The 12807-nt window shown below is 33.6% G+C and overlaps 1 protein-coding gene across 1 annotated transcript in view; it reads left to right on the top strand.

Annotated features, from left to right (window-relative positions):
* Positions 1 to 12807, top strand: part of LOC136979745 (nose resistant to fluoxetine protein 6-like) — a 125437-nt gene that overhangs the window by 23740 nt on the left and 88890 nt on the right. Inside the window, exons 5-6 of the mRNA XM_067275768.1 lie at positions 5313 to 5407; positions 5614 to 5787. Coding sequence (XP_067131869.1) covers positions 5313 to 5407; positions 5614 to 5787 — 269 coding nt within the window. The remainder of the gene's footprint in view (positions 1 to 5312; positions 5408 to 5613; positions 5788 to 12807) is intronic.

Below are 12807 nucleotides of genomic sequence, written 5' to 3'. Positions count from 1 at the left end.
TAATCGGTAATCGGCCATTTTGCTTATCGGTACATCCTTAATAAATAATAAACTGACGCTATCGAAACCGTGTTGAAAGTTATGTTATAGTATACTGTCACAATGAAGTGACTTTCAGTCAACACTTGGCTTGTTTTCCATCTTTTATTCAGTTACTACGCCATTTACAGATGCGTTTCGGGCGTTCGCCCCTTTTCAGCTAACTGAACATGAAAACAGCTATAACGTAACAAAAGAAACACTACACATTTAAACGTGAGCTAAACACAAATTACTTCATAACCAGTAAAACATACCTTAAATTAAATCACACACCCACGAACAGCACGTAATGGATTGACAGGTGACAATAGAAATCGCGTAACGATTCTTGTGGTATTTAACAGAAGTAGATTCCGAGATAACGAAAACAAAATTGAGTAATATAATAAAAAAATATATCGTGAAACAGAAACATAAGGTAACAATTTGGGATAAAAATTACCATAAATATAGAATCGAAATAGAAAAACTGCATAAATATTTAAATGACAATAAACTTAATATAATTAGTTGATAAATGCAAGCGGATTGTTGTTGTGACTCAAGACTGAATTACCTTAAAAAAGCTAGAAATTACAAAAGGAAAAAACTTCAGAGAATGACCGATTAATCCAAGGAAAATCATATACGACGAATTAAATAAAAAAATCGCGAAGCTACAAAAACTTGGAGATGTTACTAAAAGTGAAAAGGGTTTCATTTTATCCTCAGATAAAATGAAACCTAGATTAAATATACAACTGAAAACTCACAAGAAAGACGAAAAGAGCGGCCAATTGTAGATTTTAAATTCACCGTATTCTACAACGTATAAAAATTTTTAAAACGAAAGCTTAGGAGTTATGAAAATTCAACTTATTCTATTAAAAATACACACGAACTTCTGCATGATGTAAAGCGGGTCCAAATACGAAACACGTCAAAATTGGCTAGTCTCGACGTAATCGAAATGTATCCATCAATAAAATGGCAAGTGATCAATAACCAATTAAGAAAATTGAATATTGAACTTTATATTATAGATCTATTAGAATGTGCTTATAAGAGTAATCATTTTGAGATAAACGACAAATATTATATACAAGAGAATGGTATTAGTATGGAGTCGGTCGTAGGGCCGAAATTAGCTGAACTGATAATGATTGAAATAGACGTAAAAATTAAACATATTCCTGGTATACAATACTATAAACGATACGTCGATGACGTTCTGATCGTACATAATGAAGCGTAAGTTAGAATTAAAAAAATAAGTAAACTAATAAACAACATTGATACGGAAATCCAATTTAAAATTGAAGAAGAAGCACTAACTGACAAAACTATACGGTATCTTGATGTCGTAATCGCTGGGAAAGAAAACACATTAATATTTAAACCTTTTAAAAAAGCATGTTCGATCGAAACCACACTGAATTATCACTCTAATATACCTTTGCATATTAAAGAGAATATTTTTTATACGGAATATAAGAAAATACAAAATAGAACTAGTGAACAAATAAATAAAAGTAAATACATAAATGATCTAAAGAGAAAATTTAGCCTAAATGGATACCCTACCAGATTAATCAATGAATGGCAACGAAAAATAGACAATATTATTAAAATACCAGTAAAAAAGAAAAAAACAAAACCAAAATTTAAATACTCAAGTTTTCTATACATAAAAAATACGTACGAAAAAATAGATAAAGAGATACGGAAAAATAATATAAAGCTCGCTTCAAACTATAAAAATTTAATCTCCAGATTAACTGTTAAACAAAGTACAGGATAACAAAAAGTAAATAAAGAAGAAATGAAAAACATAATATATAAAATACCCTGTACATACAAAAATAATAGTTTCTACATAGCCGAGACTAAACGAAAACTAAAAACACGTGTCAAAGAGCATATATCAGACTTAAAATACAGCCGCTTAAACTCAGTTTTTCATGACCATCGCGTAATCAACAACTGTAATATCGATCAATTGAATATACAGATTTTACATAACGAAAAGAAAGCGTACGATCGAAAATTTAAAGAGAGTGTAGGAATAATAAGAAATAAATATCGGAATTGTATAAATAAGAATCTAAGCGTTAGAGTTGGTGAAAACTGGATGAAAATATTAGAATTGGTTGGTTATTCGTTATAATTGCACGCTAATCAAAATTGGTTAATATACAGGTACTTTCAAGATGTTTTACTATGTACAAAACTTCGAGTGTGTTTCTACCGTTAATTCTTTTTAATAATTTATGTGAAAATTCAAAATGTAATATTGCTGCATGCCGATATATATGCAAATTAGTAAACAGGATAGCAGAGTCGGGATAGCAGTTTATAAAATGTGTCCGAAAGAACTGTAACACAATGTAATTTCATACTGTGTTTTATGCTATACACTATAGGTAAGCTAGTTATCGATATAATGTTTGTAATTTCTGTTTCGATAATTTAATTTTATAACTAGTTATATTTAAACGCTGTGTTATTAGGCGTGCCTCGTGTCAAACCAACCCTTCTTTCATTCGCTCCGCAAAATTGGAAATTGTTCGTTAGATCTTTCATCTATATGTTAATACTTAAGTTTTGAGATATGTTCGTTTTTGCTTGTGCATAACTCGTGTTAACTTCTGTGTTAGGAACAACAAAATTGTAGACGCATTGATGTATCATAAACGCAGTTTTAATGTATGTATAAAGTTGTTCACCATTATTTTCAAAATTAAAGGAACCCGACTGTGTAGTCGTGACAGATGTACGGGAGCTGTATCTATAAATACCACAATAATCGTTACGCGATCTCTATTGTCACCTGTCAATCCATTACATGCTGTTCGTGGGTGTGTCTGGGGAATTTAATCTCAGGTATGTTTTACTGGTTATGAAATAATTTGTGTGTTTAGCTCACGTTTAAATGTGTAATGTTTCTTATGTTACGTTATATCTGTTTTCATGTTTAGTTAGCTGAGGAGGGGCGAACGCCCGAAACGCATCTGTAAATGGCGTAGTAACTGAATAAAAGATGGAAAACTTGCGAAGAGTTGAATGGAAGTCATTTCATTGTGCCAGTATACTATAAAATAATATTTTATTTTTCGAAATACACGATAATAAATTGATTGAAAACATTTTACCCAATAATCTTACCACAAAAAATAAGTTTAACAAAGAAAATAGCCAATCGAATCTACTTTATTCTGTAGCGCGTTACATGATATTAAATAGAAATTGATTCTCTACTTGTATGCACATCTTGATTTTTGTATTTTAAATATTCTGGTTTAAATCATGAACTGCTTCTGCTATTTCTTTCCTCTTTATTCCAAGAATTACTGAACAGAATCATGAAATGTGTTCTGCCTTTTACTATAACTCAATATATTACATTCCAGGTCGACCTGTAACTTTTTCTCTATCACTCAGTCGATAGCTTAATTGGACCTGGATATCTTAGTAGATGTCCTGTCATGTTGTTTTTTCGTTTATCTATAGGGTTTAGTTTTTTCTTCTCTTTAAACAGAAATTTCATCAAATCTATAGATTCTGATTTTGAATGGTTCGAAAACATGGATTTTCCGTTCCAAACGACGTCACTTTCCAAACATTTAATAAGATTTCTTTTTACATTCACATTGATGTTCTTGATATTATCGTCTTTCACTGCTCAATTTCCGACTTCACAAATCTTTTAAACCTGTCAGATGTTCGTCCACACTGTTTAATTGTCAACCCTTTCGTGTTGTTTTAGCATTTCATTCGATTTCCTTTTAAAGAAATCATTATTTTATGTTTGGGTTTGGCTCTTAGTCATTAAGATTTTTCAAAACCACTTGTAGCTGTTGTTTCCTGTTTGCAACAAGAGATATGCAAACGTATTGTGTTGAAGATTTTACCATAAACAACAACGCTACACTCGATATGTTATAAGCTAGACACCAACCAATTGCCGAAATTTTATCGAGCTAGATTTGGTAATTAAATATATTACGCAACCAATTTGGCAGTAGAGAAAGGCGTTAGGCGTCATCTCTTATTAACTTTAATAATTATAATTTTAAATTAATTTTAAATTCTAAAATGAGTATTACAATACAATTCTGATGGCATTAAAACTGTTCTAATATTCCTCTGATAGATTTTCTATTATTATTTAACGTTAATACATCTTCGGTTAACGTTGATTCGCTAAAGTGACTGAACTTATTTTCATATTCGGCGTAATACGAAATCTTCTATTTGGTTATAAATGTCTACATAATTTTTAGATATACACAACATATTTAAACGACGAGTAAATAAATAATTTTAAGATAATCTATTTCACTTACGTATATAAATGTTAATTTCAAATGCGTGACGTCACTTCACCTATTTAAAAAGTACAAAAAATAGTTTTAAATTAATTAAAACCATTGCAGAATTTATTTAGTAATAACAACGAATAGTAGCGAATTTTTCTCCGCTCTTCGACGTACAGCGGCTAATCGCGTTTCGTGTCCTATGACTAACCATTCTCCAAAAGAGAAAATGTCTATCGGTTAAAACCGGATAAACCGTCTCTGGGTGGATTCGTTGGAACGTATCGAGACGGCAGACATACGGAAGGTTCTCTTTCGACAGATACGAGAGTAACGTGACGAATCGATGAGACCTTCCTTAACACTTACGCACAAGAGAAGGGGTTTTTTAAAAATGTTTCAAGTGGGATTGTGGAAGAGGAATCTGCTGGAGAAGGAACGAACACATAAAAATGGAATCCGTGTTATTTCATCACGTGTTTTTATGTGTTTTCCTCTTCGATTGCTCATCTCGCTGGTTTTCGCTCTTCGTTCGCGCTTTCCGAATGGTCTTCTATCAGTTTTCAGAGAAAATTCGGTTTCAGCTCCGTGACGAAGGAAACGTCGACGTCGGTGTTTGATTGAACGCCGAATTTCGATACCGAATGTTAGCCAGTTTTCGTCATTGTGTGACTTTAAATGGGAAGTATTTGCGATTTTTCGTGGTTTAGTTTTACAATTTTTGTCAGACAAAGTTTGATGGCGATTCGGACCCAGCCGGAGCTTCACGAGTGGAAGGGCTTCATTAAGCAAGTATTTAAGACGTAATGCAATTTTAATATAGCTCTTATTTAAGTTATAATGTACACAAAAATGATATTTATATTTTTACACTCGGAAAGATATAATTAAAATAATAGTTAGCTAATTAATTGTTAAACGATGTAAATTAGATATAAGTAAATTGATGTAAAAACATTAATTATCACAATTTAGAACTGTTCTCGGCATATTTGTTGCGTGGGTTTCATTGGCAACGTTAACAGAAATATTAATGAGACTCGATATTATTCCTTTGGAGGCGAGTAAAGGTAAGTCTTTACGATTATCAAAAGAAACTTTTAACGTATTTAAGAATGAGAATTTATCTATTGTTATTTTAGAGTTCAGGAAAATGACCTTTAATGCTTATATTTTCCGATATATTAAAAACAATTTATAAAAATAGTTTTACAATAAATATATTTATATCTGTTAACTGCACCTAAATATTAATTTATTAATATTTGTTTTTAAGGTAAAATTTTCGAGTATATTCTCAAAGCTTCACCTTATGAATCTCTACATAAATTGTATTCGACGAATCTTGACGAAAGTACAAAGTCGATGTGCGGTGTGAAATTTCTTCTAGTAAATCTTGTAGTGTTGGCACACGTATGCGTGACAGCATTGTTTTTTCCCACAATAGGAGGTATTTTTCTTTTATTGTAAGATATAATATTTAATATTTATAAAATTTTTTGCCACAGTGTATGCAGAAGGCTTGCCACAGTAACAAAATTTTTGTATTGTTCAATTACAGTCAAACCTGTTTTTGTGCGATTTGTTTTGTGCGATATTTTTTGTGCGCGGTATATGAAAATTTCAATCAAATTGGAACATAATTGACTCTTGTAAAATTTTTAAAAACTTTATTGGTTGTTTTCTATGACATCAGCAGATTTTTTAATTTTTTATTCAGTAAAATTTTTTTCTCATACATTTATTTCGGTCCCCTCTTATTATAATAGCATAAAAACTATAAATATTATGTTATATTTGAACAGATGCGGTAAGTTAGCTCCTCTCCAGCTTTAGACTGCGGGTGTGAAATTTCACGCCTTGTTAAATGAAATAACACTTCCTGCAGCTATATTTATCAAATAAAATCATTATTTAACGATTATTTTTAACTTTTCAATGTTAATTCCTAGTTATTTCGTACGGTTTCGAGTTATTTTCTACGTGAGACTTTTTTATGCGTTCCCTATTCACCGCATAAAAAAAATATTTTTTTAATTGTGTTGCGAAAACTATTTTTTATAGCCACTCGTGAAGTTTCGAGCGATGTTTTTTGTGCATTTTCTTTTATGCGGTCCCTATCCCCCGCACAAAAACAGGTTTGACTGTACTTCATTGTGGTTAATGTTACCTTAGGTCACAAAATGGCGGCGGTGGGATTTTTTCCCTACGTTGGAGACCGCTGCGGGGAAAAATTTTTTCCCTAGAGTCGTGACGTCGACGCCGTTGAGAATTTTTCCCCGTTCGGTTACAACCCTGAGTTCGACGCTGCCGACTATCCTGTAACCTCGAAACAGCGACCGTCGTGTGTGTAAATTTGCGACGGTAGAGGGAGCTTTTTCGTGACGTCGTGCGAGAGTAATATCGGCGGGGAATTCGTAGTGGTGTTACGAACGAATATGCAAATGCTCGATCTGTGACGTGATTTCCGTTAATTTCAATGCAATTTTATGCAAATCGACTAGTTTTCAGTCGGAATCGTTTACCGCAGTGTTGCGACGAATTGCGTATTGGAATAATTGCTGTGTTTTTTTTTCTGGTTACGATATTTCATTTTTATTCCTCCCCACCTCCCCGTGTTTAGTTTATTGCCAATTGTTCGATAACGAGTAGTATTGCCGATTTGAGTTGCAACGCCGAATTTTGGTCGAGATGCACCACCCGTGATTTTTACAAGTTAATGGAAGACGACTTTTTGGAGGTAGGTTTGCCTCCCCATATCGATAACGCATTGAAATTTGCTGTAAAATTAAGTTTACAGCCGACCGAGTCCGTTTGCATTCATTGCCTTTTTATATGCAAATTATACTATCGGAGTAGTAGAGAAAGCTGTTTATTGCGACGTAGTAAGTGCGGAACGAAGACTACTGCCTTCGAAGGAACAATTAAAAGTAAATTTGGCCACATTTGCTGGGGTTGCATTCTGACGTTTATATGGCACTATCTGTGTCTGGAATATACGGCGAGGACCTCGGCGATTGCGGCGGGCATATTAAGAAAAACGGGAGTCGATTGGTTAAATCTCATACGGTTTGTAATGCTTATAGCTGTGAGTAATTTGACATCGTTTAAAATAGGATGGCCGAATAAAACGGTGGAAATCGACGAGACCGTATTATGTAAAAGAAAGTACGAGAAAGGGCGTATATTAAAAAGTACGTTCGGAAAGGAAAAAAAGATAGGAAAAAGCAGGCAACCACCATCGAAACGTGAGTAAAAAAATCCTTTTTTTTTATTTTTTATTTCGGTTAACATCCGCGGAGTCTGCAGAGAAAATCAAGATGGCGGCCGGAATCGCGGCCATCTTGAATCGAGGGAAAGCTTTTTTCCCCGCAGCGGTCTCCAACGTAGGGAAAAAATCCCACCGCCGCCATTTTGTGACCTAAGGTAACATTAACCTTCATTGTTATAGTCAATATAAAAAATGAAATTATATTATCACTTTTAATTAACTTTCTAAAAAGTAGCGTAATCGTCTTACGAAATAAGAAATTTCTGGTTTAAATCGGTTTTTTTTAATTCTGTAACGAACAGTGGTGGCCATAGGGGGTGGGGAGCAGGACAATCGCCCGGGGCCTCGCTTTTGCAGGGGCCTCGCGCAACAACTCGAGTAGAAAATAGTTGATATTTAAAACTTTTTATTTTATTTTTAGCTATTTGTTATAAGCCGCAAACATCATCATTTTTAAATCCCTGCGTATATGTTTTAAGGCATTTATGTACGTGTACCTTAGTTTATCGTCATTACTAATTTGTCGTCTCTATGACTGTTAACTTTTATAAATCTTCAAATATAATATTTTAACACACTAAATTTATTTATTTATAACTTTTGCATTTCTCGTCAGTCATCAGATATATCTATTTTCAATTCACATACTTTGCACAAAGGACAAGGGCCACGCAAAGATCTGCCGCCCAGGGCCTCGCAGTCAAGGCTGCCGCTGGTAACAAACATAACCACCAGTGGCTAAGTGGTCTTCGTACCCTGAACACTGGGAGTTTCGTCATTGTTTCGCGCCTCGCTCGGACGGGCTGGCCACGTGGAATTTTCCGGTATTTTTCACGTCTGTAACACCTAAATAGGGGCCAGTTTCCTTTATTAAAAAGGCAGATCACCCGAAGTGTTGCGTCACCGAAGAGAATTTTGTGATCATGTTTCTAAGATTTAAAATAATATTTTGCTGCGTGTCACTCATTTTACAGTTACTTTCTGCACAGAGTGATCGAATATTAACCGTAACCATTTTTCGATATTTATTTCAATTTTAAATTTTTAGAGAATTATTTTAATAACCTGTACAAAAATGAAAACCAAATTTAACCTGAGAAGATGAAATGCTACGGAAAACAGCAGAGAAGTGCTTTTCACTACTGACCGTTATATTCAAAATGTTAATTTATGTATGGTTCAATCTATTGGGAAATTGTATTTAAAAATCGATTTTTAACTTATTAATTATTATAATAAGCGGAAACGTATTTTCGAAATAGGAATAAGTTTTCTGAATTATTACGAATCAAATAACAATTAGAATTTTTAGTTTATCTGACCCCACTCTAGAGATGACACTTGACCTCTCTATTTATTGCACGGTTTTACGTTCCACCGCAGAGTTTAACTCAGAAATTTCACAAACGAACATATCTGTATCACGCATACAAAAACACTTTACAAGTATTTACAGATTAATTTCATAAAAGTGTTGGAGATAGAAACAAGCAATTGACAAATTACAGAAACGGAAAGACTGGTTGCAAAATCCATCGAACACATCGCACGATCCTCCAACGTACAGGTACGTCGTGGCAAGAAATACAACCTCATTGTACAGAACAGAGAAGACGATTCCGACGGATTAACGGAATAACAGATTAGTACTTTGCTGTCGCAACAATTATCCTATTTTTTTATCCTGTCATTTTATGCAAATTTATGTAAGAGACAACTCTACATCAAACAATGTTTTGTTTATTATTATTCCGAATTCGAAAATTTAGAGTATTGCTTATGTAAAAGCAGTCATGCGTTACATAGACGGATTCTTCTAACTCTGTCAGGAATGAGATATTTGCAATTAGTGTTCGATGAAGTTATACTAACTCTGCATTCTGTGCTCGACTTCCTTGTATGAATAATATGCGATTCGTCAGTTGTAGTTTTAGTATGAGATTGTAGTATGTACTTTTTGTGAGGCTCTAAACAGGTCCGAACCTCACTGAAATTCGCGTTAAAATGATTTATTTTAAGAAAAGGAATTTATCTTTTTAGAGAAAAAAGTAGAAGTTAGAAACAGTTTTTCTTAATGAAAACGACGCGAACTTTTAAACAATAGAAGAATGGAGAAACCAAGATCGTCGATGTCCTTATGGGAATCGAATTAAACTTCAATTTTGACCGTTCCCGCGACCCGCGTTCATTTCTGAAATCTCTTTGTTAAATTTAGCGACAAAATGTAAAAACATGGATGGAAACATCTGTTCAAGCGAAGAAAGCAAACCGACTTCGAGACTACGTGTTTTAATTTGTTTACTGCACATCCGAAAGCAAAGATACGGACTAAATTTTAATAATGAAAAAAAAAACAACGTGTGTGTTTCAGCAGAAGCACACGAAAAACTACAGTACTGAATAATGATCCGGGCACGTGCCGAAAATAAGGTACAACCTTTTATAGAAATTTAATAACGAATTACGTTTGAAATTTAAATTAGTCGTTGAAAAATACACAGTCTAAGTTATTTTTCTAGGTGCTTGCTACTGTTTCAAAACACTTTTTCTAGCTGAATACAACGACAAGAGTACTTTACCGAGAAAGATCCCCGCTTAATGATTTCAAAAAGTGCACGACTGCATCTTTAACTTCGTCAACGTCTGAGAAACATAAGTCACCAAAACGTTTGATAAGACGTATACAAATGTACAAACTGATTTTGCCATATCCTTTTATCCATACCATTTTAGCCATTTTAAAGTTAGTCATGCAGTATGGAAACTGGAATTCCCATGCAGCATACGAGCCGTTATGCTGATAGTTCGAACGCAAGGCATTCTATTTCTGTCTTTTTGAACATCTTAAGAAACAACTCCATGATTTACACTTCTGAGATAATGACTAAGAGAAACATGCAATCAGTTGTGCAGGGGTTAGATTTGCAGAGGAACTTTCTCGAAGTCACCTCTTAGCAGATCGTTTACATTATGTGTTGATTTATACCATCGATCCAATACATGAAATATCGAATAATAATAATAATTGGAGAAAAAAATTATTCTTTTTATTTCGGCAGAAAATCATTAGATTGGTCAAAGCTACAATGAATGTAAAAGCAACGGATAAAATTTAGAAAAATAAGAACAATGAATTAAGAATACCAAATTACTATTGACAGCTTTTATCTTTATTTGTGTATGACCTAGATGGGAGGCAAGATTTGCGCAGTACAAAAAGTTTTGTAATTGAAGGAAGTTTGCTGTGAAATTTTGATGGGAAGTAAAGGTAAGTGGACTCGAAACGTTAAGAAGTGAAGACGAATGTTCAAAAATTAAATGAAAAAATAAATTTCTAGAAACAAAGAAAAAAAAGCGGTTTTAAAAAGTGACGAATTATTCGTTTTTCATACGAATTCTGTCTTGTATTTAAAAATTTCCAATACGAAATCATGGGTGAAACTCACTCGATTAATATTTAGGCTAAACATTTGAGATTGCTGAGAGGAAAATGATTCAGCAGGATAATTGAAGTTGCGTTATTTAGAAAGTATGTAGATTATTTAATCAAAGTTAGTTTTAAGTTATTATTTACAAGCAAGTAGGCCCGTCGTTGCTCGGGCAAAAGTAACGATAGCGAAGATTAAGATTATTACGTTATACAGTAGAGCGTCGAAAAGTGGAACCAATTGGGGACTGGGGTCCTTCTAGTTAATGATTTGCTTCAGTTTCCGATTATGTACGAAAAAATATATTAACCTGTCCGATGTTCAAATTTTTCTTCGTTGCGTGTTGCTTCGTGTTGAATTTTCGTCGATTTTAAGCCTAACGAAAATTTTTATAATAATCATCGAGGCTATCGTATCGTTAAAAATTATTTCTGCATTTTGTACAAACAAAATAAATATATTGAAGAATATAAAAACATTATACTTTAGAAGTAAATTTAGTATCAAAAACATTCGATTCAGCACGACACAGTCCGACTGAAAATCGTTCCACTTTCCGGCTATTCCACTTACCGACGTTCCACTTACCGACGGTCTACTGTAGTCAAAAAAGAAAAAAAGTAATTTCATCAACAAACTAAATGTTTCTAAGAAAAGTCGAACTTAAAAATCGAATGTTCTAATATTGTTCGATTTTCACAACGTGTTCTGATTATATCGTTCGATTGTCATCGAATGTTCTAAATTAGTTCGGTTTTTCTCGACCTTTCTTATCTGTTTAAATTTTAAAATCGAATATGTTCTAACATATTGCTCTTTTTTCTTCTTCTTCTAGCGCCAATAAATCTTGCACGTCGCTTTCTCTTGTTCTCTATTGTTACTTAACACTTCCATTGTTGACACTTCCATTGTTACTTAACACTTTAGTACTTAAATTTGGTACTGTGTACCAAATTCCAACTTTTAACTCCTAACCGTTTGGGCTCTGCACTGATTATAATTATTATTATTATGTTGGGTTAAGTGAGATATACTCGGTTAACACCGGTGGCTGTGTACTATGCCGGACCAAAGTCAAGGCATAGTAACCAAAACAGAAATTAAAGAAGTGTATCAGTGCGTGTGTCTGTATTCAGGAATTTTCTCACAATATGACATGTATTTAATATAGTGGCCTTCTGTAGTGTGATGTATGTGTTTCTATTCAATTCTAATGTGCCCAGGCTTTTGTGTAGTGTGTGTGGTATCACACCTGTAGAGGAGAGAACAACAGGTACAATAAGCACCCTATCCATCCTCCACAGATGCCTTATTTCCTGGGCGAGTTCTGTGTACTTGCTAATTTTTTCAGTGCATGCGTTTTGTATATTGTGAGTGTTTGGAATGGATATGTCTATAATGTATGTGATTTTATTGTGTTTGTCAATGAGTGTGATGTCTGGTCTGTTGTGATAAATTGTTTTATCTGTGATTATGGCTCTGTCGTAGTACATTTTGTGCGTGTTGTTTTCCAATACTGTCTGCGGAATGTATTTGTAGTATGGCTCGTGGATGTCTACTAATTTGTGTTTCTTTACAAGCTCTAAGTGTATTATATTTGCTACTTGATTATGTCTGTGTAAATAATCTGTCTGTGCCAAGAGCTTGCAACCATAAGTGATGTGTTGTATAGTTTCTGGCATGATGTGACATTTTCTGCATGTGTCATTTGTGAGTGTTGTATCTTTGAGTATGTGTTTTCTGTAGTTTTTAGTATTTATGTCCTGATCCT

This window comes from Centruroides vittatus, unplaced genomic scaffold (genome assembly GCF_030686945.1).
Source record: "Centruroides vittatus isolate TY-2023 unplaced genomic scaffold, ASM3068694v2 contig_634, whole genome shotgun sequence".
NCBI lineage: Eukaryota > Metazoa > Arthropoda > Arachnida > Scorpiones > Buthidae > Centruroides > Centruroides vittatus.
The sequence above is the reverse complement of the archived record's forward strand: the minus strand, read 5'-3'. Positions and strand labels throughout refer to the sequence as shown.